We start from the raw sequence: 17,114 nt of genomic DNA on the forward strand, positions 1-17,114 counted from the left end.
AATTTAGTCATCAATTTAGAACTCTTATGCAAAACTTAAAAAACAACAGTTCAGGCTGGGTGCAGTGGCTCACATCTGTAGTCCCAGCACTTTGGGAGGCCAAGGCAGGAGGATCGTGTGAGCCCAGGAGTTCAAGACCACCCTAGGCAACATGGCGAGACCCCGTCTCTTACAAAAAATACAAAAATTAGCCGGGCATGGTTGTGTGTGCCTGTGGTCCCAGCTACCCAAGAGGCAGAGGAGAATGGCTTGAGTCCAGGAGGTCGAGGCTGCAAGTGAGTCATGATCACACCACTAGACTCCAGCCTGGGTGACAGAGCAAGACCTTATCTCAAACAAACAAACAAACAAACAAACAAACAAAACATTTCAAAATGCTGTAACGATTGTAATACAGTGATAATAAATGTAAGCTATATGGTCAGAAAGATTTGGGCTTAACACTTGGCTCTGCCACTGATTGTGTCCTTGATCAAATTCCATGATAGGGATATTAATAACGAAATAACCTCAGAGTCAGTTTTTAGTAATTCAGTGATAGAATGTATCTAAAGTGCTTAAAATAGTGCCTAGTATCTAGCAAGAACTTATTCAGGCTGGGCGTGGTGGCTCACCCCATAATCCCAGTACTTTGCGAGGCTGAGGCAGGCAGATTACTTGAGGTCAGGAGTTCGAGACCAGCCTGGCCAACATGGTGAAACCCCATCTCTACTAAAAATACAAAAAAAAATTAGCCCAGTGTGGTGGCAGGCGTCTGCAGTTCCAGCTACTCCGGAGGCTGAGGCATGAGAATCACTTGAACCTGGAAGGCGGAGGTTGCAGTGAGCCGAGACTGTGCCACTGCACTCCAGCCTGGGTGACAGAGTAAGACTCCTTCTCAAACAAACAAAAAAAAAAAAAGAACTTATTCAAATTAGTGGTATTGTTAATATTGCTGTATTTTCTAGTTGTTTGACATGCAACAGTATTATCTTCCCAGCTAAGTTTTAAAGTACATGACAGTTAAGGGAGTATTTCATATGTATTTTATATTCCTTCCTTACATTGCTTATAACAAATACTAAACAAATATTTAATGGATTAAAAAACAATAAGAATGGTAATGTACGGTTTACAAAATCTTAGAACTGCCACTCAAATCAGATTCTAATAATGAATCCCAAAAGAGTTTGACCACTTTTTTTTTTTTTTTTTCAGAAATTGCATTTTGTGGCTGGGTGCGGTGGCTCACACCTGCGATCCCAGCACTTTGGGAGGCAGAGGCAGGCAGATCACCTGAGGTCAGGAGTTCGAGACCAGCCTGGCCAACATGGTAAAACTCCATCTCTACTAAAAATACAAAAATTAGCTAGGCATGGTGACACACACCAGTAATCCCAGCTACTTGGGAGGCTGAGGCAGGGGAATCACTTGAACCTGGGAGGCAGAGGCAGAGTGCTGCATCACTGCACTCCAGCCTGGGAGACAGCAAGACTCTGTCTCAAAAAATAACAATAAAAGACCAGGCACGGTGGCTCACGCCTGTAATCCCAGCACTTTGGGAGGCTGAGGCGGGCAGATCACGAGGTCAGGAGTTCGAGACCAGCCTGGCCAACATGGCGAAACCCCATCTCTACTAAAAATACAAAAATTAGCTGGGCATTGTACAAAAATACAAAAATTAGTGGGCAACTGTAATCCCAGCTACTTGGGAGGCTGAGGCAGGAGAGTTGCTTGAACCCAGGAGCTGGAGGTTGTTGAAGCAAGCTGAGATCGTGCCACTGCACTCCAGCCTGGGCAACAAGAGCAAGACTCTGTTTCAAAAAAAAAAAAAAGGTGCAATTTTGGGTAATTATGTATATTAACGTAAACAACTTGAAGTTTTGATATAGGTATACATGCTGAAATAACACTTGAGCTACTTACACATCCATCATCTCACAGTGTTACCATTTTTATTTATGTGTGTGGTGAGAACACCTAAGATCTAGTCTCTTAGCAAATGTCAAGTACCCAAGGTACAAAGTTCCAGTCATGCAAGATGAGTAAGTTCTGGAGATCTAATGTGCAGCATGTTGACTACAGTTAACAATACTGTGTTATACACCTATTGATACGGTCTGACTCTGTGTCCCTACCCAAATCTCATCTCGAATTGCAATCCCCACGTGTGGAGGGAGGGACTTGGTGGAAGGTGATTGGATCATGGGGGTGGTTTCCCCCATGCTGTTCTCGTGATAGTGAGGGAGTTCTCATGAGATCTGAGGCTTAAAAGTGGCAGTTTCCCCTGTGTTCTCTCTCTATCCTGCCACCATGTAAGACATGTCTTGCTTCTGCTTCGCCTTCCAGCATGATTCTAAGTTTCCGGAGGCTTCTCCAGCCTTGCAGAACTGTAAGTCAATTAAAACTCTTTTGTTTATAAATTACCCAGTCTCAGGTAGTATCTTTACAGCAGTATGAAAATGGACTAATACACTTGTCCAAACATTTATTTTATATCCAGGAATTATTCTCTTTGGAAAAAAAATTAACCTAGCCCATCTTTTGATGTTTAAACAAATGTAAACAAATAAATGTCTTAATGATTTCTGCAGCCGCTAGCAGAGGAGAGTTGTTTTAGTGTTTCTAGAGCAATGAAGCAAAGACCTTGTAAGGACACTAAAAAGTAACAACTGTCCCCCACACAGGGAGAATCAAGACGACTGCTCTCTACATTTCAACAGTGGGAGTCACACTGAGTTATCATTAGCTTGCTTTCTTCAATGGAAGGAGATAACAGACCTTAACCAGACAAGAAGGAAACCCAAATGAAGTAAAGTATACATTATTTCAAGATCTTAGAACAAAAGTACTGTTAATCAACAGATTAAATTCATAGTAGGTATGAGACTTGCTATAAATCATTTTTGTGACAATTTATCACAATCTCCCTTTAATTATTCTACATAAGAGTTCTGAAGTTACTCCTACAGGCCAGGCACAGTGGCTCACACCTATAATCCTTGCTCTTTGGGAAGCTGAGGCAGATGGATCACTTGAGGTCAGGTGTTTGAGACCAGCCTGGCTAACATGGCAATACCATCTCCACTAAAAATACAAAAATTAGCTGGGTGTGGTGGTGTAAGCCTGTAGTTCCAGTTACTTGGGAGGCCGAGGCAGGAGAATCACTTGAACCCAGGAGATGGAGGCTGCAAGGAGCCAAGATCACGTCACTGCACTCCAGCCTGGGTGACAAAGCGAGATCGTCTAAATAAATAAATAAAATAAAGTTACTCCTGTATACTAGCAGACAAAACACAGAAGAGGATAATTTTATTGTTTATTTATTTATTGAGACGGAGTTTTGCTCTTGTTGCCCAGGCGAGTATCTTGCCTCACTGCAACCTCTGCTTCCCGGGTTCAAGTGAGTCTCCTGCCTCAGCCTCCTGAGTAGCTGGGATTACAGGAGCCCTGGGATTACAGGTGCCCACTACCACACCTGGCTAATTTTTTGTATTTTTAGTAGAGATGGGTTTCGCCATGTTAGCCATGGTGGTCTCCAACTCCTGACCTCAGGTGATCCACCACGCCAGCCTATTTTTCATTGTATGTTTTTACGAACTGCCTTAGGCCAGGTGTGGTGGCTCTCGCCTGTAATCCCAGCACTTTGAGACGCCGAGGCTGGTGGATCACCTGAGGTCAGGAGTTTGAGACCAGCCTGGCCAACATGGTGAAACCCTATCTCTACTAAAAATACAAAAATTAGCCAGGTGTGGTGGCACAGGCCTGTGATCCCAGCTACTCAGGGGGCTGAGGCAGGAGAATAGTTTGAACTCAGGAGGCAGAGGTTGCAGTGAGCCAAGACTGAGCCACTTACTCCAGCCTGGGCGACAAAGCAAGACTTTGTCTCAAAAAAAAAAAAAAGAACTGCCTTAAGTTTCTAAATTCATACATGCCTTTTATTTTTAAAATAAAATTCTAACACGAGAACTCCTAACTGGAAAAATTATGCTAACGGGTACAGAAATCATCATTACATCATTTATTTGTTCGTTTCAATTTTTCTACATGAAAAGATGGGCTATTGTCTATTTATTTTCATTTCTCTGAATTTAAAATTTGCTAATGAGCTAGGCGGGGTGTCACACGCTTGTAGTCCCAGCTACTCAGGAGGCTGAGCTGGGAGGATCACTTCAGCCCAGGAGTTCAGCCTGGGTAACATAGCAAGACCTCATCTCCAAAAGCCAACAAAAAAATCCCCCCAAAACAAGAACAACGAAATAACTAAGGACTATTTTATTTATACACATAATCTTAGAAAGTAAAAAAAAGAAAATAAGTTAACTCCATTTAGTTAACTTTAGGCTCCAACCCTGATACTACATTCCTCTAGGAATCTTACTTCCTCCATAACTTTGCTTGAATTACTTCTCTCCCCCCAACATTCTTTCACACCTGAGGACACTGACACACATTTAAAAGAATGAAATAATCTCACTTCTTCTTAGAGGGTAAAGTGAAACCATCAACCAAGTATCTTTAACCACCTCTCCTTCTGCTAAGATTGTTCTTATGCTCGTTCGGAAAAAAGTTCAAGTGAAAAGAAAGAGATATGGTTTAACAAGAATATTTCTTTCTTTTTTTGAGATAGGGTCTTGCTCTGTCACCCAGGCTGAACTGATTACTTGAACCCAGGAGGCAGAGGTGGAGTGATCACGGCTCTCTGCAGCCTTGACCTCCCAGGCCCATGCAATCCTCCTGCCTCAGCTTCCTGAGCAGCTGGGATTACAGCTATGCGTCACCACACCTGGCTAATTTTTTATTTTTTGTAGAGATGGAATCTCACCATGTTGCCCATGCTTGTCTTGAACTTCTGGGCTCAGGCAACCCTCCCGCCCTGGCCTCCCAAAATGCTGGGATTACAGGCATAAGCCACTGTACCTGGCTAAAAATAATATTTCAGAATTCATGAATTAAAAAATGACTCCCCTTTTTACAAGTAATAAAATTCTAATTTTATTTAAATTATAATGATAATTGAGGCTGTCTACTGATAAAGTTATCTACTGGATAAAAACACTCTATTGGATAGAATTTTCATTTCTCTGAATTTAAAATTTGCTAATAAGCTAGGCTAATACGCTAGAATAATTTTTATTCCCTTAATTTTTGTTTGGATGCAATGTTTAATGAGAGGAAGGATAATATCTACCTATTGAAACAAATAATGATGATCTTGAACCTCATCAGGACAGATGAACAGTATGCTTTTAACTCTAGAGCACAGATGTCAGTTTTATACAATCGTTGCCTTCCTTCTCTACCTTTTCTGCACAACACTACTTCTTTGTCTGGGATTATTTCCATCTAAATAGCCTCTGAATTGCTAACACACTGATGTAAGAGTTCTGGAACAGAAATGCTTTAGTTATCATGTCTGTTAGCCAGCTGAATTGTTCTCTGTCACTGGAGAGAGAGCAAATGAAGGGATATAAATCATCAAAAATATAAAGGAATGAATTCTGTTTTGCAGTATATCTGACACTGAAATAACTACAAAAGTGTGTCTCTGTGTGCTGAACACATGCATGTGTACTTTGAATATTAACAGTCTAGCAAACAGATTAAAAAGTCTATCAGCCTGGGTGCAGTAGCTCACACCTGTAATCCCAGCACTTTAGGAGGCTAAGGCAGAAGGATTGCCTGAGGTCAGGAGTCTGAGACCAGCCTGGGCAACCAAGTGAGATCCCATCTCTACAAAAAAAAAAAAAAAAAAAAGTATTGGCTCACACTCAAAGAGCAAATGTGGCTCTTTCTAAGGTTGAGTACGAGAAGGCTTGCAGTATGGTTAAGACCATACTTCTGGTCAGGAAGGTAGTATTTAAGACTGTCAGGCTCCAATATAAATAATTATATTTATATTACAGGCATGAGTCACCAGGCCTGGACTAATAGGATTTTTTAAATAGAAAAATAATCAAAGTCAACGGGCGCAGTGGCTCACGCCTGTAATCCCAGCACTTTGGGAGGCAGAGGAGGGAGGATCATGTGGTCAGGAGATCGAGACCATCCTGGCTAACACGGTGAAACCCTGTCTCTACTAAAAATACAAAAAATTAGCCAGGCATGGTAGCAGGCGCCTGCAGTCCCAGCTACTCAGGAGGCTGAGGCAAGAGAATCGCTTGAACCTGGGAGGCAGAGGTTACAGTGAGCCGAGCCGAAATCACGTCACTGCACTCCAGCCCAGTGACGAGCCAGACTCCGTCTCTTAAAAAAAAAAAAAAAAAAAGTAAACCCAGGTTCCTTAAAAAGCTAAACACAAAATTACCATATGACCCAGGAATTCTACTCTATGTGGCCCTAAGGAACTAAAAGCAGGGACATGAACAGATAGTTGCCAACATTCACTTCAGTATTATTCACTATAGCTTAGGTCTACACCTACAATGGAATAGTATTCAGCCATAAAAAGGAATTAGGTTCTGATACATGCTACAACATAGATGAAACGTGAAAACATTTTAAGTGAAATAAACCAGATACAAAAGGACAAATATTGTACGGTTCTACTCATATGAAATATTTAGAATAGCCGAATTCATAGAGACAGAAAGCAGACTAGATGCCCTTAGAGGATAAGGGGGTGGGGAAAGGAGAGTTGTTTAATAAGCACAGCATCTGTATGAAGTGATGAAAACGTTTTAGAAATAGATGGTAGTGACAGTTGTACAACACTGTGGATACGCTTAATGCCACTGAATTAGACACTTAAAAATTGTTAAAATGGCAAACTTTAAGTTATATATACGTTACTACAACTTAATAACATACCAAAACCATTGAATGTGTACACGTTAAATGGGTAATGGTATGTGAATTATATCTCAATAAAGCTGGTTAAAAAAAAAGGTAACCCCAAAGCTAGGCAACCTGGATTTGCACCTGGGCTCTGACACCTGCTAGCCGTGTGACCCTGAGTAAGTCCCCGTGCCCCACTCAGTGTCTCTTTTACTCTTCTGTAACTACAATAACTATAAGATTGCTATCAGGACTTAATGCCTAACACTTGTAAAATAGTATGCAGAATGTAATTTCTTATTAAATGAGATCGGCCCAGAGCCAGGTGTGAGAGTGAAAACAAAGGAAGTAATCCCAAATGTTTTTGACATACGGGAATTTCAAATTTCCACGAAACATGAACAAATCTTGAATACTGCGAAGGTGATGTGTGGAAAGCTATCATCTATCTCAGCTCCCACCGACCTCATTTCACCTAGCTTAGTTATCTGTTCCTTGCCACACACAGGGTAATCCTCTTGAAGGGTTCAAGACTACTATTTTTTATAAATAGTAATCCTAGCTTCCCAACTCTTGGGGTTAGTATGATAATAAAGAAATGTACAAAAGAGTTGTTACAAGTTTAGGTAAGTATATGGTTACACAGGAAAACACTGGTAATGACACATAAGGAGGGTTAATTTTGAAAATGGTCTTAATAATTTTAATAGCTTTCTAAATTATTTTAGCTCTGAGTTTACGTGTTCACTAAGGGTCTAATTCTAGTTTAAGAGACTACCCAGGTTTAAAATCTTGGCTCAGCAGCATACTCAGTAGCTCTGTGCTAAATATTTAACCTGTCTAACCCTCAGTTTTTTCATCATGAGATGTGGATAAAAATAGTTATCTACTTCAGAGAATTGTTGTCAGGATTCAATAATATTTGGAAGATACTCAGAACAATGCCTAGTGGTTAGTAAAAGCTCAGTAAATATCAGCAATTATTATGAACTAAATCTTATGAAGAAAATATGCTATAATAGTTTTAAATGTGAAGATTTTCAACAGTTCCCATATTTATTTTCTTATAATATCAAACTATATGATCCGTAACAATCAATGTTTCATACATTTAAGTAGCAGATTAGCAATTTGGCCTATTCGAGATATACTGATCCTTTAAAATAAGTGATGTACAATTTATTTTAGCTTTCCAGGACACAATAAAGTAAAAGAGATTTCACTAGTGACTGAATACTTCACAGAAGAAACACTTGGATACCATTTCCTGTTCTACTGTAGTGATTTAACTGATCTACGCAAATAAATAATGGAGCTTTCAGTATTTTCCTTTAATGGTCTCCTTCTCTCTCTCTCTCTCTTTTTTCTTTTCTTTTCTTTTTTTGAGATGGAGTCTGGCTCTGTTGCCCAGGCTGGAGTCCAGTGGTAGAATCTCGGCTCCCTGTAACCTCCGCCTCCCGGGTTCAGATGCTCCTCCCACCTCAGCCTTCCAAGTATCTGGGACCACGGGTGTGTGCCACCATGCCCACCATGCCCACCATGCCCAGTCAATTTCTGCATTTTTGGTAGAGCTGGGGTTTTGCCAGATTGTGCAATCTGGTCTCAAACTCCTTGCCTCAAGCGATCTGCCCACCTCGGCCTCCCAGAGTGCTAGAATTATAGGCGTGACCAACTGCATCTGGCCAGTAGTCTCTTAATATATAGTTTCCTGGATAAAAATACATATTGTATCCTCCAGACTTACAGCACATCATATGTTTCATACCACACATACCGTACCTGCTTTTATGTAATGAAGTTTGAATATTTGGCTGTATTTAGGTTTCCTGTAAGCTGGACATACAAATCAGTGCAAACACATTTTCTTTGATGACTAATTATTTCAGTTACTTACCAAGTTTTCTCTCTCAATCCTTTGTTGTTCCTTCTGTCTGTTGAGAGCACTGTGATATAACTTTGGGGGATGATCAGCCGATCTAGGAATTGTACTTTTGCTTCCTGGCTTTTCCGCCTGTCTTGACAGTTCTTTCAAAAGCCTCTGATTTTCCCGATCGATCTGTCTCACCTCTTCTCTTGTGAAAGAGTAGTTTTTCCCGGGTGCTACTGAAGGCTGATCAAAGTGATGTTTTTGTGGTCCTTTTTTATCTAATTGCAGAAAAGCTACAGAAAAGAACAAAAAAAAAGAGAAAATGGCCAAAGTAAGTATGTGCTACATGCTTTTGTTTTTTTTTTTTTCTCTTTTGAGACGGAGTTTCACTCTTGTTACCCAGACTGGAGTGCAATGGCACAATCTTAGCTCACTGCAACCTCCGCCTCCTGGGTTCAAGCGATTCTCCTGCCTCAGCCTCCAGACTAGCTGGGATTACAGGCATCCACCACCATGCCTGGCTAATTTTTGTATTTTTAGTAGGGACAGGGTTTCACCATGTTGCCCAGGCTGGTCTTGAACTCCTGACCTCAGGTGATCCACCCACCTCGGCCTCCCAAAGTGCTGGGATTGCAGGTGTGAGCCACTGTGCCCGGCCCGGTGGTACATGCTTTAACCCTTAAAAATATGTATTAAATTCAAGAAAAAGTATGTATGAAATAATACTAATGACATCTAGATTACAACTTTGTAGAAAAAAATTGGACGTAGCTTAGTATTTTATGCTCACCGGGTTCCCTGGGCATAAAAGCTACACACGAAACAATGAAAGTATCTTTAAAAATGTATATAGTACTGGTTTTTAGGCAAGTATAATTTACAGACAATGCCTTTGTTATATCAGTTTTATCCTTCCCGACTGCAGTTTAATAGCTGGAAGGTTAGAAACCTCTGAGCTGAGGGCACTAATACAATACTTAATTTAGGTACAGCTTTTCTTAGTTGGAAGGCATACTTCAAAAAAAATGTCCTCAGCAATGACTGAGGGAAACAACGGCAAAAAGTAACTCCGAATATTCCAAAACTCTCAACCAGAAAATATGCTGGATTTATAAATCTTAATATTGCCATTAAAGCAAACACTTCTACTGTAAAAGTCAAACATTTTATTTTTGATTAAACATAAAGGTGTTTTTAGCTAGCAACAATATTTTGCATACTATAATTTTTATCAACATGCTTATTTCTTAAATTTCCATATTATAATTATCAATAAGTGCAATTACTACTAAACATTTGTAGAAAACATCCAAAAGTATTAAACTTGCTGAATGTTTCAGGTTAAGTATGTACTAAAAAGGGACACACTGAGGCCAGGCGCGGTGGCTCAGCCTGTAATCCCAGCACTTTGGGAGGCTGAGGCATGTGGATTGCCTGAGGTCAGGAGTTCGAGATCAGCCTGGACAACATGGTGAAACCCTATCCCTACTAAAACACAAAAAATTGGCCTGGCTTGGCGGTGTGCACCTGTAATCTCAGCTACTCAGGAGGCTGAGGCAGGAGAATTGCTTGAACCCAGGAGGCAGAGGTTGCAGTGAGCCGAGATTGCGCCATTGCACTCCAGCCTGAGCGACAGAGTGAGACTCTGTCTCCAAAAAAAAAAAAAAAAAAGGAATACACGATATCAGATTAAGTAACCATTATTTGTTTTTGTTTGACTATCCTTATGTTAATTTTTTAAACATGTTTAGCATTTTATGCTGGGACATTTTTAATCCCCTATTTAAAAATAAGTATGGGTCAGGCACGGTGGCTCACACCTGTAATCCCAGCACTCTGGAAGGCAGGGATGGGTGGATCACCTGAGGTCAGGAGTTCAAGACCAGCCTGGCCAACATGGCAAAACCCCGTCTCTACTAAAAATACAAAAATTAGCTGGGTGTGGTGGCACACACCTGTAATTCCAGCTACTCAGGAGGCTGAGGCAGGAGAATCACTTGAACCCAGCAGGCGGAGGTTGCAGTGAGCGGAGATCATGCCAGTGCACTCCAGCCTGGGCGACAGAGCAAGACTCCCATCTCAAAAATAAAACAAAATAAATAAATAAAAAATAAATAAAATAAGTATGGTATAGAAAAGTTACATCACTTGGGCAAGGTCACAAAAATTGTAACTCTACTTCCCTACATTTAAACCAAAGACTATTAAAGGTTACAGAAAATTTTAAAAAATAATTAACAGTGGCTTCCTGGTAGGAAAATGAAGAAATTAATGATTGGTAATTTGCTGAAAAGTATGCCAAGTTAGTGATGAAACCTGAATGAGAACACGTTTAGAGAAACAGACTTAGGTGCATAAAACATGTTAACTTATCTTGCCTCCAAGAAATACGCATTTTGTAGAACAAGGCTTCTAGATTATCTATAAGCCCTTTAAAATTCAATTCTAAAGGAAATTAATAGTAAGCTATTTTCCCCTAACGGTTTTGTCATTTTTTCTTTTTTTTTTTGAGACAGGGTCTTGCTCTGTCGCCCAGACTGGAGTGCAGTGGCGTGATCTTGGTTCACTGCAACCTCTGCCTCCCCAGTTCAAGCGATTCTCCTGCCTCGGCCTCCTGAGTAGCTGGGATTACAGGCGCCCACTACCACGCCCGGCTAATTTTTGTATTTTTCGTTGAGATGGGGGCTTCATCATGTTGGCCAGGTCTTGAACCCCTGACCTCAGGTGATCCACCCGCCTCGGCCTCCCAAAGTGCTGGGATTACAGACATGAGCCACTGCACCAGGCTGAAGGGTGGGTTTTGATCAAAGGGCAGCATGAAGCAAATTTTCTAGGATGATGGAAATGTTTTCTATTTTATATGAGTTACTACTGCTCTGCTAACACATCACCACAAGACTTAGTTGTGTGAAGCAGCAACCTGCAAAGACTCAAAGAGCAGGATCAAAGTGCCTAACCATGGCACAGGAAGTGAGGTGCTCCTGGAACAGACTTCGCACAGGGGGACCAGCTTTGGGACCTGGTGGCCAGCAGAGCTGCAAGGGCCTGGAGAAGTCTGTTGATGAAGTCTGAGGGGGATGAAATGGCAAAATGTCCAGCGACCCTGTGCTTGTCGTGTTAAGGGAAATGGAGAAACTAACAACCGCATTGGTAGATCTGGCCCAGCAGACGCCCAAGCAGAACGCTCAGAGCACCAGTGGTTTATTTTACCCACAACAAGAACGGACAAAGAGAGGGGAGCTAAAAAATAATAAAAAGAACTGGCCAGTTTTCAAGCAAAATTTAGAAAGAATATAAAAGAGCCAAGACTTACAGGGTTTAAAAGTAAAACTGCTCCTCATCCCTAGTCTTTCCCAGGAGATTCTCAAAGTACTCAAAGAGCCATGGCTGAGAAACCAACACCTGAGGAATCTCAGCTGCAGCTGGACCCGACTGACATTCTGGATCTCAAGTTAGGGGCATCTGTGGAAAGGGCGAATGCATTCTTGCATATGGGAAGAATGTTAATAAATCTGTGGCTGGAAGTTGGACTGAAGAGATTTTAAGATATAAAATCTTTAAATTAAAGATTATAATTTACATTATTTGACACTCCTCCCATTAAGAAGTAGGGGTTTATGCCCTTTTGCATTAAATCTGGGAGGGTTTATGACCATTTCAACCAATAGAGCATGAAAGAAATGATGCTATGTGACTTTTGAGGCTAGGTCATAAAAGGCAATGAGGTTTCTGCCTTGTTTCCTGGAACACACGTGCTTAGAATCCTGAGCCACCAGGTAAGAAGTCCAACTACCCTACGGCTAAGACGTGAGGAAGCCAGGCCACATGGAGAACCCCCCATGGGCCCTTGGGTTCTGGCCTTCAGGCTGTACCAAGCCCAGGCACCTGATGTGAGTACACAGCACTGGGTTGACTGTAGTCCCGGCCACTGAGTCACCTCTACCTTTGGGTCTCTCTATTCCCTAAGTGTTGGGGTAATCTGTCATGCAGTAGTAGCTGATTAGTTCATCACTTTTAAAGAATCATTGTGTGACAAAATACCTGTGGCCAAGAGCATCCCACAGGCAGATGCTAGTTTTTGTTGTTATTTGGTTTAAAGTGATTATCAATGCTTCCGTGGTGATGTGGCTTCCCAAAGGTTATTTTCCAGTTCTATTTTGCCTTTATCATACATTTCAAATCAATGAATTTTATCTTTTTAGTGTATTTGGCCCATTTACTAATGTGAAACACCCTTCTCTATCTCTTTTAGTGATGTTCACATCTTGAGTTCTATGTTGTATATTAACGGGATTGATAAGTTTTACTTTCTCCTTGTTAAAGGAGATATTGGCATATATTTTTCTAGCCCTTATTTTCATTCTTCCTATACTATTTTAAATATCTTTTTAGGCTGAATTTTGTTTACTTTTTTCCCAATTCTGTTGGCATATACTGAGCACTCATATTTAGCATAACAGAAACCCTATCAGACAGGGCTAGTGTTTTATTTTTTTATTGTGGCAAAATACATGGAACACAAAATTTACCATGTTAACCATTTTTAAGTATACAGTTCAGTGGTACTGAATACATTCATATTGTGTAACCATCACCGCCACCCGTTTCCAAAACTCCTTCCATTGTGTAAGACAAATTCTGTATCCATTAAACTCCGACTCCCCATTGCTCCCTTCCCTTCGCCTCTGGAAGCTTTGTCTCTATAATTTCGACCACTCCAAGCATCTCATATAATCATACAGCACTTATTTGTCTTTTTGAGACTGCCTTATTTCACTTAGCATAATGTCCTCAAGGTTCACCCATGTAGCATTATGTCAGAATTTCCTTCATTTTTAAGGCTAAGTAATACTTCTGTTTTTTTTTTAATGTGCTCTGATAGTATCTTCTGATAAGTTAAAACTACCCAACCACCCACTTGCATTCTTTGTACTTTTTTTCTGTAATCTTTAACTGAAGTTTTGTTACTGTTTTTTCTCATTCTTTTCTATTTTGGGAGATTGACTAAGTTTAAAATTTTTTTCTCTAAGATTTTCTCCAAAAGTTTGTAGCATTATGAATAGTCTAATCACCTATTCTAGTTCCATTCTCCTAGACCTCAGGACCCCTTAACACCCCCCCAAAGACTGAGGACCACAAAGAATGTGTATGTGGGTTACATCTACCAATAGTTACCATGCTAGAAATTAAGTGTTTTAAAGATATTAATTCCTCTAAAAATAATAAACCAATTATATGTGAACATAACATTTTTATTTTAAAAAGTCAGCGAGTGGCAGAGTTTGTTTTGCAAGCCGTTTAATGCCTGGCTTAAAACCTTGTCTCTGCAGACTTTTGTCTGCAGACAAAATACTCTAAAAATACAAAAATTAGCCAGGCATGGTGGCACACGCCTGTAATCCCAGCTACTGGGGAGGCTGAGGCACGAGAATCGCTTGAACCAGGGAGGCGGAGGTTGCCCTACTGCACTCCAGCATGGGCAACAGAGCGAGACTCCGTCTCAAAAAAATAAAAATAAAAATAAATTAGTTAAATAAAAAGCAAATCAAGGCATAATCACACTTTTTTTTTTTTTTTTTTTTTGAGACGGAGTTTGGCTCTTGTTGCCCAGGCTGGAATGCAATGGTGCGATCTTGGCTCACTGCAACCTCCGCTTCCCAGGTTCAAGCCATTCTCCTGCCTCAGCCTCCCGAGTAGCTGGGATTACAGGCATGTGCCACCACGCCTGGCTAATTTTGTATTTTTAGTAGAGACGGGGTTTCTCCATGTTGGTCAGGCTGGTCTCGAACTCCCGACCTCAGATGATCCGCCCGCCTCGGCCTCCCAAAGTGCTGGGATTATAGGCATGAGCCACCACACCCAGCCGGCATAGTCTTAGTGAAAACAGTTTTGTCCTCAAAGATCCTAAAATCATCAAGCTTGCTCTTTTAAGAGTTTGAAGTATTACATTCTTCAGCTATGAGTCTAGTGCCTCTCTGTTGGTTTTTGCTTTTCTTAAATGTTTGGCAATACTTGGTAGTGTGTTGAGGGTATTGAGTTTTCCTGCAGTTTGCCAGGAAGAAAGGATAACATGTGCTGCCAGGCAGGACGTGCTGGTAGCTAATCTCAGTATGGGCATCTCCTTTCTTATGGAGCATAACAGGGTCTGTATCTTCCCTTGAACAAGGCACTTCACTTCAATCCCTCACACGTTGGTATCATTTTAGCAAAAAATTTAACCAGTTTCTTTGCTCATCAATTCTTCTTCAATCCCATTTCTTATATTTATTTTTCTTTTCAAAATACATCCTGTAGTGATTATTTCATAGTTTATATAGTAGATTTTGAGGCCATGTATTTCTAAAATGTCTTAAATTTTTGCTGTTTCAGATTCTTTTTCAAGTGACCTAATTTTACCTATACAAAATATGAAACATACCTTTAAATCTAGTGTGGTCAACATCTTCAATACTCTCCAAATCGGTGAGATTCATACCATAACTTGACGTCTAAACTTCTGTTTACTACTCCATTTTTTTAATGCCCTCTCTGCCTATTCAGGGATTTACAGCTCAAGATGAAGGATCTAATTCCAACCATTTTTTGACATTTACATAGCAAAGGCAGCTTTGCATGGAGGTGGAAAATTCCCCAAGTCAGCCACCCTTGAGCTAAAAGAGGTTGAATATTCAGAAATTCGACTAATCTTTCAAGATCCACTTCAAAGTCCTGTATCTAATACTGCCACTACGCAATGGTCTTCCCTTCTTCCACCATTTCTCACAGAACCCGAAGAACTCTGAAGTTAGAATGGACCCTAGCAACCTATATCAACAATCTCCTCCTACAAATAGAGTGCCTGAAGCTCAGAACCGTTGCTGTCTTGTTTGTGATCATGTCGGTAACACCCAGAAGCCTAAGTTTTATTCCACTTTCAAAACTGTCTTTACCTTGGTTCAACACTGTCTCGTCATTCCATGCCCTATACTGGTAGATTCAATTTTACATTCTTTTATCAATCTTGTTTCATAGGCTTAACATTTTATAGTTCAAATTTCTATTTCATAAACAACAAACGGGCTGGGCGTGGTGGCTCATGCCTGTAATCCCAGCACTTTGGGAGGCTGACACGGGTGGATCACCTGAGGTCAGGAGTTCACGACCAGCCTGGCCAACATGGTGAAACCCCATCTCTACTAAAAATACAAAAATTAGCTGGGCGTGGTGGTGCCCGCCTGTAATCCCAGCTACTCGGGAGGCTGAGGCAGGAGAGTCACTTGAACCCAGGAGGTGGAGGCTGCAGTAAGCCGAGATTGCACCACTGCATTCTAGCCTGGGTGACAGAGCAAGACTCCATCTCAAAAAAAAAAAAAAAGGTTCTTTTAAACCAATAAAATGTTGATGTGGTTGGCTATACAGGTATCCCTCATTATCTGAACTCTCACCTAATATGGCTGTTAACTTGCAAAATTTTTTACTTAGTATTCACTACCTTAAGCAGTAAACTGGTTTACGGAACCTCTGTACTGAAGTCCGTGAAAATGTTTAAACTGAAAGGATGCAGAGAGTATGCTGCATTCCTGCCTCAGCCGTGCTCTGATGGGCTCACGTGTTGTCTTCACCATCATCCTCCCCACAGTAAGTGGATTTATGTTCCAGGAAGTAGAAAAGGCAGTGAAGAAATTAGGTAAGCCAAAGCAGCCTAGAAAAGCTTATTTAGTGTAAGTTAGAAGTGATAAAGTGTATTGAGAGATGAATGCAGAAAAGGCACAAGCCTGGCTCTGCATTCATATCCACCTACCATGACCACAGTTGCAGTTATACGGTGGAAAATAAAGAAAACATAGGAAAATAATTTTGGATATGAAATGCTTCACTGTGTAAATCGAGCACGAATGATAATTTTGAAAAATGATTGCAATACCTTATATAATAGACTGACAGTCATAATTAGTGTTTAAAATGCTTTATTATTATGAAGAATCCTTGGTGGATTGTTATATTACGGACTCCAATAACAGATGTACCAACTGGCAAAATGCCATGTTTGTTCCTGCGCCTTAAAAAGCCCTGAGCGCCACCTACTGGCAAATCTCTTCTATCAGGGGTTCCTTACTATGCAGTACTATGAATAAAGCTTCCCTTCTATATTTTAGCTCAGCATCTGTGTTAAATGCTTTTTAACAGTATTTCAATTTAATTATAATTGGGGAACTGTTCAGGAGTTTGGGGTAGGATTATTTTTCTTATTTAAAAGTTAAAAATATTTAGGTTCTCTATATCCAATTAAGTTTCAGAAATGGGTTAGATAGGAAGAGTGAAGAATGCTTTATTTTCAATGGAACCAAATAGTTTACTCAGTGTCTTGATATTCAGACCATGGTCCCTAGATCTGCAGCATGGGTATCATCAGTAGGGGCTGATTAGAAATGCCGATTTAGCTCTTACCTTAGTTTTACTGAACCCAAATCTGCATTTTAACAGTATCCTTGGGTTAACCGTATGCATACTG

General features: G+C 40.6%; 1 protein-coding gene and 1 long non-coding RNA gene across 5 annotated transcripts in view; one reads left to right on the forward strand and one right to left on the reverse strand.

The window, feature by feature from the left end:
• The window catches only part of CFAP97 (cilia and flagella associated protein 97), a 52,062-nt gene that overhangs the window by 15,689 nt on the left and 19,259 nt on the right, over positions 1–17,114 (reverse strand). For all 3 annotated transcript variants that reach the window (XM_019025996.4, XM_055384897.2, XM_055384898.2), the window contains exon 3: positions 8,651–8,916. In XM_019025996.4, coding sequence (XP_018881541.3) covers positions 8,651–8,916 — 266 coding nt within the window. The remainder of the gene's footprint in view (positions 1–8,650; positions 8,917–17,114) is intronic.
• On the forward strand, positions 12,370–15,474 carry LOC115934334 (uncharacterized). Of its 2 annotated transcripts, XR_004070160.3 has the most exons (3): positions 12,370–12,513; positions 14,993–15,085; positions 15,164–15,474. It is a non-coding gene; the product is annotated as an uncharacterized lncRNA (long non-coding RNA). The 2 variants fall into 2 exon arrangements; XR_010133562.1 differs by having other exon boundaries at positions 14,993–15,474.

Source organism: Gorilla gorilla, chromosome 3 (genome assembly GCF_029281585.2).
Source record: "Gorilla gorilla gorilla isolate KB3781 chromosome 3, NHGRI_mGorGor1-v2.1_pri, whole genome shotgun sequence".
NCBI lineage: Eukaryota > Metazoa > Chordata > Mammalia > Primates > Hominidae > Gorilla > Gorilla gorilla.